Here is a 16,224-nt window from a genome sequence, read left to right as displayed (position 1 = left end):
ACATGTCACACCAGGGTTATAGATACTAGAGACTGTTGTCGAAGAACGACTTTGGATGTCCTTTCTGTCTATGGACCCAACGCAAATTGGTAGATCACCATCCCTGGTATATAGCGGCCGACTTCATGGAGTAGCCATCTTTTGTTTAGGCAATAATATTCACAATCTAGACGCTTCTATCAATCTATTATAGCACTCGTTTGTCTCATAATCTCGTAAATACGTTTTGTCCATTCTCGTCTCTTGAAGATATGCTCCTCATCTCTCGTGAACGTTGAAAAGTTGATTCGTCGCCACATACGTGTCAACACATCTTGATGCCTGGCCTCTCTCATTGCTTTTGCGTGCGGTCAGCAATACCAATCATGATCGCGTACGGCAGTTAATAGCTGCTGCCTGTGGCGATGTCTTCGGGAGTGACATCCCAGTCACAGGATATCCCTCGTCATCATTGACGAGCACTCTGCAACACGTAGCCCAAATTTCGGTCATTTGGAGAACACAATCTAGGAGTTTATGAAGCTGAAATCAAGGGACTGATAGTTCCAAACATTTGCCAGCTCGCCAAGCTCCTCGTCAGAAATGTTCGCAAATATGGCACCCTGGGAAGTGAACTGGGTGGGCGCAAACGTCGCTGGGTCCTGCATATACAACTGTGACTGCCAGTCGCCGCATTGCGGAGGGCCGGTATACATTGCAGAAGGTGCAAAGCCGCCAGCCATTGGGGGGCCGTTGGCTAAGGAGTATACTGGAGACGGTACTCCAGGAGTAGGCATATTTATTGGCGAAGGTGAGAAATTGGCCGCGGGAGGTGAATTCTGCTGGCTCGGGATGCCAACTGGAGGGATTGTCTGCGGCGATGCAGTGTCTTCCGAAACCTGTGGTGCCAACACCTTTGGTCTCTTCCCCGACGTTTCATATGTTTGCGTTGTCCTGGGAAGTCGTTGGACGATTCGGGTCAAAATCCCATATGATGCCTTGGCTGATTTTGTCACCGTTCTGAAGTTTTGCAGCATGGCATGTGCTTCGTCTATAACTTTGTAAACGTCGTCCCGCCTAGGGAGCGTATGCTGTTCATCGTGAAGAACTGCCGAACACAGCACGGTTGAAATATCGAAGGTGCAGAACAGAACAAAATGATACTTGGCATCCCTTGGGTACAAATGATCAAAGAAGCCACGCAAGGACATCATAAGCTCCAGACAGTAGTCTATACCATCACTGCGTATTTTCAACTCGGCTTCCAGAGATCGAATAGCAAATGGCCTTGTCAGAAAGCCTCGGATGGGTTGGAGAAGCATTGTGAATGTGACAGTACGGATCATATGCCTGTGCAGAACGATCCATGGGCACGATGCGTCTAACGATCTATCTGGGTTATGAACACTCAGAGAGGGAGGGAAGGTATCAACCCAAGCTTCAACAATTCTTTGGTATTCCTGAACATCTGCATGGGCCGTGATGTTCTTGGTATGTCCAAATCTTCCAGATATCTGCCGAATTAAGCTGGACTGCAACTTCATATGGGTCAAGGGTGAATATTGATAGCCCTCCAAGCCGAGTCGTGGGGGGCCTACGTCGCAGTCGTTTCGGTCAATGATTAGGGGTTTGCCTAAAAGCGTAGATATTTGCCTTCACATGAGTAATTTAGTATTCATATGGCCACGGAAGGTACTATGGAGCGCTTCTCACCAGTCCCAAGTGTCAAGGATGCACCATATTCTTCGTCGCATCTCCAGGTCTAATTCAGATAGAGAGCCAGCCTTGGCTTCTTTGTGGATGGCTGTTATACGTGTCAGCAAAATCGATTAGCGGTATGTAATGGCGTAGACGTACAAAGCTCCTGTGCTTCTCGAATAGCAGCATTTAGCACATGCCAGCACTCAACAAAACGGGCTTCTGACTTGAACCAGTAACAGGAATGCAGTAGTTGTTGGACATTGGTGAAATGACTGTGGCCAAGAGGAACAGCACTTGCCAGCTCTCGAGCAGCTTCGTGGTATTGTTCGGCAATTCGCTGAATAGGATGACCAAGGCCACCTTCGAGTTGTCTCTGCAGTTCGACATCCGTGTACTGCGATGCACATGCACAGACCGTGAGAAGAAGGCAAGTCCATTGAATGCTCAGTGGTTGATTCTCGGCTCGCGAAGCCCACCATTGCTGATATTGCTCTAAAAAGGATGGCGGATAGATAATGTAGTAGTGATAATTGACATTGTTGAGAAAGTTCTGGATAAGTATGTCTAGGGTCCTAGTCAGTTAGAGCCAGAAAATCGTTGATCGCACTGCATACCGGTGTACGGCTTTGAAGGGATAGGTCGCAGAGCCCGTTCTAGCTGCGGAAAGCTACTGGGGTCTTTTACAAACTCCTGCGATTTTGATTTCGTAGTCTTCAAAATAAGCTTGTTAGTTAAATGTTGGGAAATGGCCTGGGTGCACAAACCTCGTGTCTTGATGCAAGATTAAAAAGAAGATGGGAGGGCGTGTAGCCCAAGGCATCAATCCCGTCACTAGCTGGATCCTCGAGCTCGGAATCGATGGAATCGGTACTGCTTTTGATGTTGACTCGACTCTTTCGCTGCCTTTCCACGGCAACTTTCTCAATCACAGGCTGGTTGGTGTCTTTGAAGCGGCATTTATCGGCCACTTTGCGTTTCTGGCATCCATTACAAGGCCACTCACGGTTGCACTACACAGAGGTTAGTAAACATTGTAATTAGAATGACCAGATACCCAAAGATATTCTCGTAGTAGCTATAGGTAGGTAGCTTGGCACAAGGCTTGGTTACTTTTTGCTTGCGACGAGCACATTCGGTGCACGCGGATCGATAGCTTGCTTCCTTTCGTTGAGCCCCTTCTCCCATGACGCCAGATGGTAGAGCCGACCGACTGGAACTCAGTGGTATACATTAGTTGTATTTGCCAACTGGGAATAGATCCGAGTCATGAAAACAAGGATGAATGTCCTAGGACGTTGCTCTTTAAAAACAAATGCAGAAATGTTTGCTTCATAAGGGAATCGACACGAGAGGACTGATCAGGAGTTACCACAGCAAGCAGCGAGGCAGCTGGAACTTGCCGTAAATACTGGGAATAAAAGACTGGGCAATCATGCCAATGGACGAGTGGGGAAAGTCCTAGTCGACCGTTGTTGCTAAGATGCATTTGCCCGCCTGCAGATCCATTGGGTGGTGGGTGGCACACGGAAGGAATAGAAAGAGAGGCATCGCTTGGGGGTTCCATTGGTAATTTCGAGCCGAGGAGTTGCTGGCGGTTAATGGGGCCGGAAAGAAACCAACGGAGATAAGCGAGACGATCAAGTGAGACTACCGTGAAAGATGTTCTTGGCCCATTCCAACAGCTCTGTGGACAGATTAAAAAAAAAGGCCGAGTACCTACCGCTGATGATATCCTCGACTTTGTCATTTCCAATGTCGAGATCACCAGCCATGCTCATGTCGTTGTCCTTTCACTAGCATGAGAAGACTACCCAGCGTCAGGGACTAAAGCAGTCATCGATAGTCCATGCTTCACCCACGCCAACCATTGCGTTCCCATCGATTTCTTTGTGTCGTTTGTTGCACAGATCCACCACTGTCTCTCATGCCGACTTCTTCAATCCCCGTACCCGGCCCCTCTCTTAGCTCTGTTGACGCTGTCCCCGCCACACAACCCGGCGCCGGCCGGCCAGGGCATTCCAGCCGCCAACCACAGCGCCTGATTTTCTTTTGAGCCGCTTCAGTCATGACAAACTGACTGTCATTACAGGGTCCGTATGTTCTTTATCCTTGTCCATTTGGGCATTTGGGCTCCAAGATCATCTGTTCTGATGTTGTCGCCCGTGCATATGGGTGTACGTGCGTATGCGTCGTTGTAGTTTTGAACAGGCGGGGATTCGTACCGTTTCGGGTCACCAATTCTTCGTAAACTAAACTGAGAGGATCTCGTCCAAGGACGCGTAAGAGCATGCTTGAGCAACTTCGTATCAAACCGCCAATGATTCAGAAGCCATACTAGCCTTGTACCAAGAAAGTCTTGGTATAGAAACCATCGCTGTCCAAAGATTTATTCGTCCTCTCAATATGAACATTTGTCAGTGCCCATTTCGGTCTAGAGAATAATTTAAACGGTCTTCTCCACCATTGGGTCCATATCGTTCTTTGGCATGTTCGATGATCGATGTTTGAACGTCATGGTAGTGAAAAGTCCAGGCGACAAGGGTGTCGCTCAAAGTTCGCACTAATGTCAAGCAACGACGCGCCGTTGCAAGCGAGCTGATCTAGAGTCGCACTATAGCCTGTGGCGCACGAGGAAACGCCAGGCGGTGAGGTGATATACGCTTTTCGACCTCTAGAATCGACTGACGAAGTCTTTGCCATGAGTTTATCATGCTTCGTTTGAACCCGCGGGACGGTTCAACGTGCATCAGAGACAGCAGCCACTGTGCCCCTAGCTTGCATAGCATGCCGCAAAATCGAACGACATATGTAAAGCGAGGTCATAGTCGCCATGCGAGCACACGAGGCGGGTTATCGTAGGTACCCGGTGACTCTAACCGATGCCCCGGCGAGTGCAATATTGTGCGTCTGAGGTCAAACCCTACTGTAGGAACGGGGGTTAACGCCCAGACTCGTAGCCCAGGCGCAGTTCAATGGGCTGCTGCAGCCCTAGTAAGCGCTATTGTCTCGAGAAGTCGTACCTGTATCCAGTGGAAGTCTGAGGGTGTTCTGCATCGTTGTGCAAGCCTAGACGCTTCATGCCAAAGTCAAAGCAAGGGCCCACGGAGATACTCATTGGATTTGGTAACTTTCTGGGACGCATGCAGAAGGCCGTTTTCGCAAACCGGTAAGCAGCTCGGAATATGGAGGCGCTGTGGTGGAGACTTCCATCGTTCTTTGTATGTTTGTTGGGGCTTGTGTGAATGGGCAAGACGATAGCAATGGATCAAATACGAGTGTGAAGTGGTTTAGAGACGAGACAACTTGAGGCCTCTCAGTCTTCCTCTAGCAGAATTCATTGCATGGCAGGTACAATGGGGGTTGACCCAAGAGGCAGGTGCATACCTAGTTGATGTTGATCAAGTCGCCCTTTCCCTGCAAACAGTTCAGAAGAATTGAAAAGTAAGAGCGAACATTAAAAGTTTAATACGAAGCGACACTTCTATTAAACCCGCCCTATTCTCATATATCGCACGCTCGATCTTAACAGAATTCCTCACTTCCCAGATCATTCGTTCGAAAGACACCACGATTTCCGATATTTATCGGGTCAGGTCATAAGCGGGGGCATAAAGGTAACCTTATGCAAGTTGATGCATATCCAATTCTTCAAATTTCCAGCTCTTCCCATCAACGTACCATTCTACGAGCAGAGCATAGGTCTGAACCTGGTTGAGTGAGTACAAGCACAACCAGGAGAGTCAAGGCGACGTCGGTCATGGTAGGCGAATTTGTTCGGCTGGTACGAGCCAGATAACCATTGGGCTCGTCACGAATAGCATCAATATTCGTATCTATATAAACAGACTACGCACTTGGTCTAGAATTCCCCATGGCCTGATTTTGGTCACGGCCCGCGTCCGCTGTGTAACCGTTTTACGCTGGATCGCATCAGTCTCACTCCTCCGTTCTCTCCACAAGAACCAAGACCACATGGCTTTGGACCAAGTTGCTGGGTGGGTAGTGAGTGACAGCAACAAAAAGATGACACGTCAAATATCAGGATCTCAAATCAAGCTAAGATACTCGTAGGGTTACATTAGCTCAACATATGGGGTCGAGAATTAACGTTTCAGTTTTTGTGACAGTCAGACATGTTACGAATATTGGGCATCTTGACGGTCTTGTCATTAACTCACAAGATCCTTCTCCTCACCGACCTTTACTTCACTTTACCATGTTTCAGCACTGACAATACAATGTTTCCCGTGAGCCAATGGCAAGCTTCATGTTCCCCAACTGTCTCTATGGAGGTCAGCTCAGCCAAGTCGTCATTGTTCCTCCAATGCCGAGGAAGCCACATGGCCATGTCAACAAATGCCGGGCCGTGTCCCCACTCCACCTCTTTTCTATCTGTCAAATGGTCGCTAATAACTAGTGGAAGAATTTCGGTGGCATCCATCGACGATCTATGCACAGCACTAGTCTCCCGTGTTGTTACGCCCTAGATGCCTTAAGGGCCGCCAAACTTGTGAACCAACGGGCCGTCTTTGGCTTCCCTTCAAGACTTCAACCCAAGGGACTTCTGTAAGGTCGCTGACCCCATCAGCCCCTTCTGGCTCAACTCCTGACTGATCGTCTTCTGTGTCCTCCTCGGTAACTTCAAGCACCATGTCGTTTCCCTCTTCAGTCCCCGCTCTCTCATAAAGTTCCTCCGTGTATGCCCAATTTGGGGTATCAAACTTTCCGTGAAGAAGCACGATACTCCTGCCTTGCGACTTGATACTCCTGAATTCTTCAAGCGGGATTGGGGTGACAAGCTGGAGTGTCTCTGATTTCGTGTCGATACCACGTAGAAGCACTAGCCCAATAGTCCGAGAATAGCGGGGATCTAAGGCTACATCATCATAGTTGGGAATGAATGGGATATTTTCTGGGCTCGTTGATACCAGCGGCGGCGGTGCTACCTCTTGTGGGAAATTGGAGAATGCTTTGCGATCCTCTATCTCGACTGCGGCCAATACCAGCCCATTCACTGTATCAGCCAGTAATTCTGGGGAGCATTGGTAATCATAGGATAAGAGTCCCAAGACGCCTCGTTTCGACGAAGAGTATTGCACAAGCAAGGGCGCTCTGGAAGAGAGCGGCGAGGCGTCCCACTTTAACCTTGTAGATGTATCGAGCAAGTTCGAAGTCTTTAGTGCCGTATTTTGCAAGTGAAAGTAAGACATAGTCTGCATCGCTCTGAGATGTGCTGCTGTTCTTGACGTGAACTCAGATGGCTGAGATGGGAGTTCTGTGAACATTAGTTTTGTTGCTGCACGCAAAGCATTGACTGCCTCATCCGGACCTGCTTCTGACATGTATAAAACCTCCTGGGGCTTGATTTTCTCTATCAAGCTAGACAGCAGATCTAATCCAGTTCCTTGAATCCATCCGGGGGTGTTGACAATAAGAGGGGCTCCAGAATAGTGCTTCGAGTATGTATCAAACAGGTCTGTCGCACAAGCCAGGTAGAGGTCGGGGTTTGGAGCTGGAGTGGCAGAGGCCATTGAGTGGCTACGGACAACCGTAAAGGCAGAGTTTTTGAGACTCGGATGTGTAAATGGTGTGCCGAGGTTTGGTTTGGTTACAAAAACGAGTGACAAGGTCCCCGGTGGTGCGTATTCTGGTTGGCCTGGATCGAGGTCAAGTATCACAACACTGCGAGCGCCCTGTTTCTGGGATCGATCTGTCAATAGGCCATTCAGGAACAGTCGTGAGAAAGTAGACTTCCCAGCCGATTTAGGTCCACATATCAATGTTGATAGTGAAGGCTTCTTTCGACTAGTCGCTACAAGCGAAGACAACTTCTTGTTCCACTCCGGTGGTGAGACCAGTTTCTGGATGATGCATTTCTTAGGGGCATCTTCAGAGGTATATATCTAAACAAATATTAGCAAGACATCCCACTCAAGACATAAAAACTTACAATCTCAAAGGTAGATTCTTTTGATGTCTTGGACGAGTTTGTCTCGGGTGACTCATTCCATATTTTTCTGAATAGTGGTGACAGCCGACCTAGCTGGCGTATACCACGAGCATTTCTATCGGGGTGAAGTTCTAGTATCGTCTCGTCTATAGTCCGCAGCATAGGAACTGCGTGGCAGTGGGGAGCATGAACCCATTCAATCGTTTCCGAAGGGTAGAGAGTAGCACCAGCCAAACTCACTTCACCCTGGATGACCCGAATTCCAAAACTCCCAAGAACCAAGAACCGCTGACCAAGTTAGTCACGATACTGATTATTTTGGATCGTGACACTTACCTCGCTGTTTGATAAATTTAATTCCACAACACCCCCTGTCTTGACTCTGTGGTTTTGCTTTGAGAGGCGGAATGATGAGTACTCTCGAACCACTTTCTGAGAAGCGCCAGCCAACTCAGGATTTAGAGTGTCTGTATTTCCACTAGAATACTGTTGAGCAATGCCCGATCACAAATATGACAGGCACGTACCTCGCTATTACAACGCCTCTTGAACGACTGGCTGGTGACTCTGCCCCACGCGGTAGATATTGGTCTTTGACTACATTCTTCTTGGGAGTTTTTGGAGCAGTACTTTGACTGCTGTCCTTTCGAAGAAGCTGGTAGGGGTTGACACTGGTGGTCACTGACTTCTCATCGGACTCTGAACCAGTTTGTGTCGTTTGAACGGGAGAAGCTGCGGCTTCTCTCCGTCGAGCTTGAAGAGCACTGAGAGCGCTCATTGCTGTTATGAAATGTTAGCTCTAAGATACATCTAGCTAGAATCACAAAAGAAAGTCATCGATGAGTATCAACTCAGAACTTACGCTTTTCATCAATTCTTCGTTTTTTGTTTGATGACATATCTGCTACAGGCGCCGGCACTAGACTTGGTCAAATTTGGCAAAAGAAAAAAATATACAAGAAATCAGGAGACCATCTGGTTCAACTAGTGAACCAACACTGCATTGCCTGTCACCTCCAAGTTTAGTATAAAACTACTAAGGTATGAGATGATTGTCGCGGGTAGGTGAGAGTGAATGGACATTTTCTTATCGATAAGGAAATTTGACTCGGAGTTTTAGTACATGGCCAGTGACTTTCTAGGCGACTACAGCTGCCGTTCAATGAGATAGAATCGCATGCTCTAAACCCCAGTGGACTTATTGGTATCTTCTCATAATTGCAAACAATCTCTTATCAAAATTATCTCTTGCTTTTGTTCATCGTGCACGTTCGCGCACTCTGTACCTGTCACCAGATTTTTACACGAACAGGCGCGTTGCTGTAGATATTAAGTTGCCCCACTAGCGCGGCGTCTTCCAAAAAATCATTTTCTAGCAACCTGAACTTTGCTCTGAACAACTTCCTCCCGCCAATTGCACCCTCACCACCAAGAATCTTCATCAAAAAATCTGCCCGAGATGGCGCCCAAGGAACCTTTCAAGGTGCATTCCCTCAGCAAGCATATTGAGAACACAAAGAAGGGTTTAGCCGCCGATTCGCAGCCCACCCGCCGACTTACTGGCTGCTCTGCAGTTGTCAAGAAAGAGTCGAGCAACCCAAATAACATTTTTGCCAATAACAATGACGACTCCTCAGCCTCAGAAAGTGGAAGCGATAGCGATAGTGATAGCGATAGCAGCAGCGACGAGGCTGCCGGTAGCTTCTTGGACAGACTTACTGCCAAGTCTACTCCCGCGAAGTCTACTCCTGTAAAGTCCACTCCTCAGGCTGCCCGCCGTCGCAGTAAAGATGAGGAAATTGCCGACAGCGACGACGAGCGCAAAGCTTCCAACAACAAGGCCTCTTCGAAGAAGCCTGCCCCAAAGCCCGCATCTTCCAGCGATTCAAGAAGCGAATCCGAATCTGACGACGAAGAGGCCAACACCAAGACCAACGGTGCCACTCTTGCCAAGGACGCCGACAGCAGCTCGAGCTCTTCTGAGTCGGATAGCGACAGCGAAAGCGATAAGGAAGACGAGAAGAAGAAAGTGGCTGCCAAGCCATCCGCAGAAAAGAAGGACGATCCCGAGTCATCTTCTAGCGAGGACGAGAGCGAGGACGAAACTGAGTCCAAGCCCAAGCCTGCCGTAAATGGCACTGCTGCTACCACTGCATCTGCCAGCTCCAGCGAAAGCAGTGATAGCTCTAGCGAAAGCGAGAGTGAGGAAGAGCAAGCTGCCAAGCCCACCACCAAGGCTGTTGCGAAGCCTGCTGCGAAGCCTGCTGCGAAGCGCCCTGCGAAGCCTGCTGCAAAGTCTGAAGCCAAGGTGTCAGACAGCTCTTCCAGCGAAGACGAGGATTCTGATGATGAGATGGTCGATGAGTCGATGCACATCGAGGACCGAGAAGGACAGGTCGCCATCCCCAACTTTATTGCTCCCGACTTTGTCCTCCGCAAGGGCGACGATGGCACAAGCGCCAAGGATGTTGCCGAGGTCTGCAACCAGGCCAACCTCGAGGGCAAGCAGTTCTGGTACTTCACAGTCCCTTCTGACGTCCCCATCTCGGTTATTCAAAACCTCGAAATCCCCATGAACCAGTCAAGCGCCAACAACAAGTTGTTCTCTCATGGAGGCGATGACTACGGTTTCTCTTTCGAGAGCATTGCTCCCAAGAGCAACATCCAGATCATGATCCCTTCCTCTGACGCTACTCAATACCGATCTGGTAAGTGTACCGAGCCATCGCAAATACGCAAATACTAACGTGAAATAGCCCCCAAGCCGATTGATCAGATGATGCAGGTCAAGAAGATTACGCAACTTGGCTCCAACAGCTCTGTCGGCCCTGCCCCTAAGCCAGCCCCTCGTGCTCAGCCCGCTGGCCTAAAAGCTCGCTACCAGCCTATCGGTGTCAACGAGCCCGTGGGTACCGTCGATGATGAAGAGGATGTAGAGATGGCCGAGGCTCCCGCTGTATCAACTAAGGCGGAAAAGAAGGAAAAGAAGCGCAAGTCCAAGGAGTCATCTGAGAAGAAGCAAAAGAAGATGACTCTTCCTGAGCGCCCTAGTCCCCAAACCGCAGAGGAGCCAACCCCGGATACCCGCAAGAACAAGCGAAAGCTCGCTGCCTCCGAGGAGGATGACGCTGCTGCTGTCACCGAGCAACTCCAGACGGAGGCTAGGTCAGCTGCCAAGAAGTCCAAGAAGCAGAAAACAGACCGAGTCGGTAGCCCTGACCTGGGCTCCGAGCCCGCTTCCGTATCTACCAAGAAGCAGACCCCTATCCTGCCTCCCGCGTTCCCTACTGTAGGAACCCCAACTCCTAAGGCTGCTGCTACACCTGTTGTATCCAGCAAGAAACAAAAGAAGGCCAAGGAGGCTGCCCTTCCCCCACTTCGCCAGAGCGTTGTTCCCATCCCTACTATTCCTCACTCGTCACCTCCCAGATCCTCTCCTGCGCCTGCCCCTGCATCACAGGCCCCAAGCTCGCCCATCCGAGCCAAGGAGAAGCGATCCAAAAAGTCAAAGGATAGCAAGAAAGCCGCATCAAGCAAGAAGGAAACCCCTGTGCTGCCCCCAGTGCCTGCTTCTTCCTCGGAATAGCGTTCCCAGGTTAAGAGTCCTCGAAAGGGCAAGCACAGGAATAAGAGCAACAAGGGCAAGGGTACTCCCAATATGTGGACCGCTTGATTGAACGATGCGTTGCAATGATGGACGACATATCGCATCATCAACCAGACATCGGAACCTGCGCTGCTGGTACATAACTAGGTACCTATGTACAGACTCATCATTCTTTCTGGTGATCACATCATGCGGTTAGGTGGAACTAGGGAATCAGCAATCTTCTTTATTTTTCTTCTGACATAGCTTTTCTGTACCGCGACGAGGCAAAAGTCTCTGTAATTTAGCGGCATGGCGTTGGTGGTGCATTTCGGTCGCAAAAGGAATGACGAGGAAAAGGGGTGTGGTTGAGGTTATAGGAAGAAACATAGAATGAGAATTTTGGTGGATATCTCCTTGAGTGGTTGCCTCGAATGCTACGAACTTACTTGAGCTTCGAGGTGCGAAAACCAAAGGATGTAGGTATCAAGATCCGTTCAATGTGAGAGTACGAGACATCTTTTGACGTTCGCTATTACAATGTGAGGCTGGAATCTTCAACATGGTGTATGCACCATCCAGTGCTGTACTCTATTTGTGATGAACGTTATAGCAATGAAAACTCAACAGACAAATATCATTTATTACCAAATAGGATTTATCAAATGCGCTGGCGCATGATTAGGCTGTCAGGTAAGAAATCCTCTTGTAAGTTGCTTACCCTAAAGAAGGGATCCATTCATGAAGCCATCACCACTTGGAACCATCAAAACAATACCACGTGCCATGTGGTGTAGTTCGCTGCACCTAAATTTGCCATCTCTTTTACAATTCTAATCATAGCTTCATAGCCCCTGATCGACCAAGTCGTCGAGCCAATCTGCATTCCCATCCCACCAAAGCTCAACGCCATCAAATAACTGCACCACGACTCCAAAAAGTCAATCGCTCAGAAAAAAAGAGCTCCAACGAACAAGCTCGACAGCTTTTTGGGGATGTCTAACTAGTCTGGTATGTAGGGTTCATTAGCTTCATCCAACCTTTTGGAGAAACACGCCCCCTGGTCCCAGTCTCGCAAGGTGTTGGTGGTATCCAAATAGCACGATGACGTGTGCGATTCTACGCGCCCATGATGATTCGCGTCGGGCACCATCTAAATATAGAGTTAAATTAAGAAACTGTTATCCGCAGTAAGGACGAAATTCTGTAACAGAGACTTTGTTTCGAAACCCCTTGAGGCACTGAAATAGATCCCACGTTTGAAACCTGACCCTTGAGAGAGAGCATATTCTGAACAATATCTACCAAACACTCACTGTACTTGGAAAGTGCTTGCTCATGCGTCTAAGATCTGCGCCATCATTCACGTCAACAAGTACAGAGTAAGATGGGTTAGGTTAGCTCTCACCGCCAGCCTCACATGAGCATGAAGCTAGGTAGGGGTCTATGCTGAGCTCAGTTTATGCGGTAAAGATGAAGAAAAAAATGTTGATCATGACTGTTTAGGGGGTTTACCATTGCTGGGAGCGGTGGAGCTAGCAATAGTCAACGAGGTCATTTGGACAGAGTACTCTCCAAGATATCGGTCCAATGTCTAAGACATCTCGAATAACGTACTTGGCCAATATGTCTGAAAAGAGCTTGCTCTAAGCTCAAAACGATCGACTTGTCACCACAAACATGGACGTTTCACTTTCTGACCTACTAATGCGAAACCCCTATTGTTACGTTTCTGTCTTGCAGTAGTTGCACAATACATCAACGATAATACGATTTTTCTATAACTGCTGATAATGACGGCGGCGCAAGCAAGCCAAATGTCACGCAGCAGATACCCCCACGTGTTCGACACGAGGCGAGCAGACGAGATCCCTTAAAAGCTAAAGGAAAAGCATGTGGTTTGAGTTAAAGCTGAGTTAAAGCCGAGCTTTAGGGAACCGCACACGGGAAACTGGGAGCATCCGGACAACGGGGATCTCACAATTACCACGCGACCAGCGATATAGACTTTTATTGCATCGTCCCATACGGTGTTCTCATAGACTCCGAGTAACAACACCGGCCGAAAACAACCGACAGTGGATCTGCGGCCGAGATGAACCCTGTGGATTTTTTCATGTTCCTCTTCAATAGGCCGAGGCCCGAATATTCAAATCTTTGCATATCGAATGAGTGATTAAAAATGTTTTCTTTAAAAAAAATTGAAGAAAAAAATCGGCCGAGTTCAGAGACCAAAACAAGAATAGTAAAATCCGATGGACCTGAGCTAAGACGGACCATTGCGGGTTCTGTAAAGATTGTAGCACCCGATGTGGGAATTCGTTGACCGACGAGATCGACGCTGAAGCTCCAAGAGCGAAATTTTCGTTTAATGTTCCTTTACCTCGTCCATGGATCGGATTGTCGACCATACTCTGTACAGTGTCGTGAATAAGGCTGCCAGTATCCTTGAGGCCCGGGGTATTAGTTGGTATTATGGCGGCTCGCTCGGATGTCGTAGCATTGACCGCCTCTGCGTTGGCTACCAAAACCAGGCTTTTATTGGTATCATGATACCTGATCCATGATGTGCCTTGGAGTCGTAGCTCACGAGGGCATGACTATGGAGCTAAGGGAGCAGTCATCGACGCTCGTCCAGTAAGATCGAGCCCGAAGGTGTCTGTCATTGGGCATTAGTCTCTGTAAGCGTGCGCTTGCATACCATGTTGCAGTTTTTCATGTAGGTAGGGTGATAGGCATGTAACGGCAATTAGCAGTTAATCATACAAGAGGTTCAGGTCTGGACCCATTCCCTAGCAAGTGCAGCGCGCTTGAGAGCTGATCAATATCAACAACCAGCAGGTTTGTTATATGGCGTGATATTAACCTCAAGACGACAGCTAAGTGCAGTGCAGCATGTGCTTATTGTGACATGCCACACACCACTGTATGAAATATGTTGAGAATGCCAGAGTGTGGTTTCGACAAGCATGAAGAGCTGGCCTGCTCATGTATGTCTTATGATCCATAGCCAACGCCGAATACATTGATGAATAAGGATAGTCCTGATCAGAACAATGATTATGTGTCCTTCAATCGCATTGAAACTGTCGTCCAATTCTCTGGGCAACTACAGAGTAGAACTAGACGAACTAGCGTATCGTGGATTATTGTGGATGTCTCGTGCACAGGTAGGGGACCCTTGACGATCTCCTAAAGTTGGGCCAACCAGCCCGATTCGACCTTGGCTCTTCCGTCGTTGTAAGGGGGATCGTTTAGATGAAGCCGTGCACAGGCGGTTCGCTCTCGGAAAACCTGTTCAAGGAAATTGCAAGGAAAGTTTCAATGTATCGATCGGTTTATTTGCGAATTCAACAAGGTTAACTCGTTGCGCATGCGACAAAATAGCAGAGCTCTCCAAAGGACTGGATGAGTTTCGTACCCTTGCTACGGGAGACCCTCCCTAATCTCTTCAGACCCTGAGCGTCCTCCACCAAGCTGACTATTGACTATGCTGATGGTGGTTCCACGCTCAATTTCGTTGCATTACGGATTCGCGCCTCGCTTCACACCGGAGCGAACGCCTCGCATTGACAAATATGACCCGAGCGGCCGTTTATAACTTCCGCGATGTAGGAAAACTCCGCAGACACCGACCGGCGTCCGGAGTGGACAAGCTCCCGACTTTAAAAGTGGTCTGAACTTAGTCAACCCTTTGGCAAAGTAACGTCACCATCCCATGACGATGAGGCTTGTCGCATATAAACGACATTATTGGTTGGTGAACTTTCAAAGTCAGAGAGGCTTCAACGGTTTGCTGTGAAAACCAACAGCAAAAGACCAACCTTCCGCTGCATCCGAGTGAGCTTGAATTGAAAGGAAGCGGGATTTCTCATCTGGGAGACAATTCGTGGGGTTGCAACCCTTGTCTCGTGCATGTATTCTGAGACCTGGGCGGCAGGAAGGGCTGCGCGCGCCTATGTCTGCTGGTGAAAAGGGTCTATCTGAAGCGAACCCTGGGGCTTGATTGTTTGGAGGACGAAGTCTCAAACCGTTACGCGGATCGCCATGGGCTTTCTCGCCAAGGCAGGGCTGAGTGGAAGACTAAAGGTAGCAGGCTATGAACACATGGCCATTCCATGCTGGCAAGATATTGCGCCGGTTGAACCGATTAGTGGTGATACTGTATCAATTTGGTCTTCTTCTGGTGACTCGGCAACAATTGATCTTGTGCTGACAGCATCAGAGAAGCTGTTGTGTATGACTTGGCGCTAATATGAGATTAACTACGCCGCTGCCGTGGCTCGACGGTTAGGAGCCAGACGTGCAGTGATCATGAAACGTCGATGTATTTCTCACCGTGATCTTGGCTCAAGGGGTACTTTACTTGAAGCTGTTGAGCAAACAGTGGTTGTTGGAGATCAAGATTGTGGTGTGAGAAAAGCAGCTAGGGATCCATCATCCCACTCACACCTTCTGCGGGCTTAGCAGCGCATCGGAATTGGAGAATCTACTATGGAAGGGACGGGAGGAAAGGTACATCTGGCGCAAGTACTGTACGGAGCACGGCAGCTGTTAATTTTTTGCTCTCTTCCTTCTGTGCTTCCTTTTTCGCTTCCGCCCTCGAGACCCGACCAAGAAAGAGGCAGTGGCCCCAGCTCCTTCCTAGCGTTAAAAAAAAAAGATCCTTGTTTTTTCCATTGATCTGAATGGTTCATTGTTCATCATACATCTCGGTTTGCTGCCTGTGAAACTTTGCAAGTGGAGAAACTTTGTGCTATCTTCTGAAAGAGGATCATTCTTCGATGATTTGACTGATTGATTGCTGACATCTGCGAACAATCATTGCGTTGTTCGTCACCACGCCGGCATAGCCGGCTGTTTAGCAGCATGGCCATCAAGCGAAAGCAGCGTTGCAATAAGGTATTGAACCAACAAGATACTGACCTCGACGGAAATGTCCCTTTGAGGATATCTCCGGGTCACTTCCATGTTTCAATTACAGTCAGGTTGGATTCAATACTACCGC

General features: G+C 48.6%; 6 protein-coding genes across 6 annotated transcripts; 1 reads left to right on the top strand and 5 right to left on the bottom strand.

The window, feature by feature from the left end:
• Window positions 1–149: 149 nt before the first annotated feature.
• On the bottom strand, window positions 150–2,230 carry FGSG_11750 (uncharacterized protein). The gene is made up of 2 exons (XM_011317693.1): window positions 1,837–2,230; window positions 150–1,783 (listed from the first exon to the last, which is right to left on the bottom strand). The coding sequence occupies exon 2, from the start codon at window positions 1,521–1,523 to the stop codon at window positions 507–509; it is 1,017 nt and encodes a 338-aa protein (XP_011315995.1). The 5' UTR covers window positions 1,524–1,783; window positions 1,837–2,230; the 3' UTR covers window positions 150–506.
• Window positions 2,231–3,317: 1,087 nt separating this feature from the next.
• On the bottom strand, window positions 3,318–3,452 carry FGSG_11749 (uncharacterized protein; the record flags this gene model as incomplete). Its single annotated transcript, XM_011317692.1, has 2 exons — window positions 3,318–3,364; window positions 3,401–3,452. 2 exons carry the CDS (start codon window positions 3,450–3,452, stop codon window positions 3,318–3,320), a joined length of 99 nt encoding a protein of 32 aa, XP_011315994.1.
• A 1,141-nt stretch (window positions 3,453–4,593) lies between these two features.
• FGSG_11748 (uncharacterized protein) lies at window positions 4,594–4,795 on the bottom strand (the record flags this gene model as incomplete). The annotated part of the gene is made up of 2 exons (XM_011317691.1): window positions 4,594–4,603; window positions 4,701–4,795. 2 exons carry the CDS (start codon window positions 4,793–4,795, stop codon window positions 4,594–4,596), a joined length of 105 nt encoding a protein of 34 aa, XP_011315993.1.
• A 1,345-nt stretch (window positions 4,796–6,140) lies between these two features.
• FGSG_00340 (GRC3 protein) lies at window positions 6,141–8,529 on the bottom strand (the record flags this gene model as incomplete). The annotated part of the gene is made up of 5 exons (XM_011317690.1): window positions 6,141–7,583; window positions 7,631–7,918; window positions 7,967–8,108; window positions 8,158–8,410; window positions 8,493–8,529. 5 exons carry the CDS (start codon window positions 8,527–8,529, stop codon window positions 6,141–6,143), a joined length of 2,163 nt encoding a protein of 720 aa, XP_011315992.1.
• A 560-nt stretch (window positions 8,530–9,089) lies between these two features.
• Window positions 9,090–11,216, top strand: FGSG_00339 (uncharacterized protein; the record flags this gene model as incomplete). The annotated part of the gene is made up of 2 exons (XM_011317689.1): window positions 9,090–10,338; window positions 10,387–11,216. 2 exons carry the CDS (start codon window positions 9,090–9,092, stop codon window positions 11,214–11,216), a joined length of 2,079 nt encoding a protein of 692 aa, XP_011315991.1.
• Window positions 11,217–13,342: 2,126 nt separating this feature from the next.
• FGSG_11747 (uncharacterized protein) lies at window positions 13,343–13,920 on the bottom strand (the record flags this gene model as incomplete). Its single annotated transcript, XM_011317688.1, has 2 exons — window positions 13,343–13,816; window positions 13,918–13,920. The coding sequence occupies 2 exons, from the start codon at window positions 13,918–13,920 to the stop codon at window positions 13,343–13,345; spliced, it is 477 nt and encodes a 158-aa protein (XP_011315990.1).
• Window positions 13,921–16,224: the final 2,304 nt, after the last annotated feature.

This window comes from Fusarium graminearum, chromosome 1 (assembly GCF_000240135.3).
Source record: "Fusarium graminearum PH-1 chromosome 1, whole genome shotgun sequence".
NCBI classification, from domain to species: domain Eukaryota; kingdom Fungi; phylum Ascomycota; class Sordariomycetes; order Hypocreales; family Nectriaceae; genus Fusarium; species Fusarium graminearum.
This window is presented reverse-complemented; position numbering and strand designations above follow the sequence as displayed.

What these genes read in the sequence shown, in the direction of transcription:
- FGSG_11750 (XM_011317693.1), bottom strand. Translation starts at nt 1,523, where the DNA reads ATGAAGTTGCAGTCCAGCTTAATTCGGCAGATATCTGGAAGATTTGGA.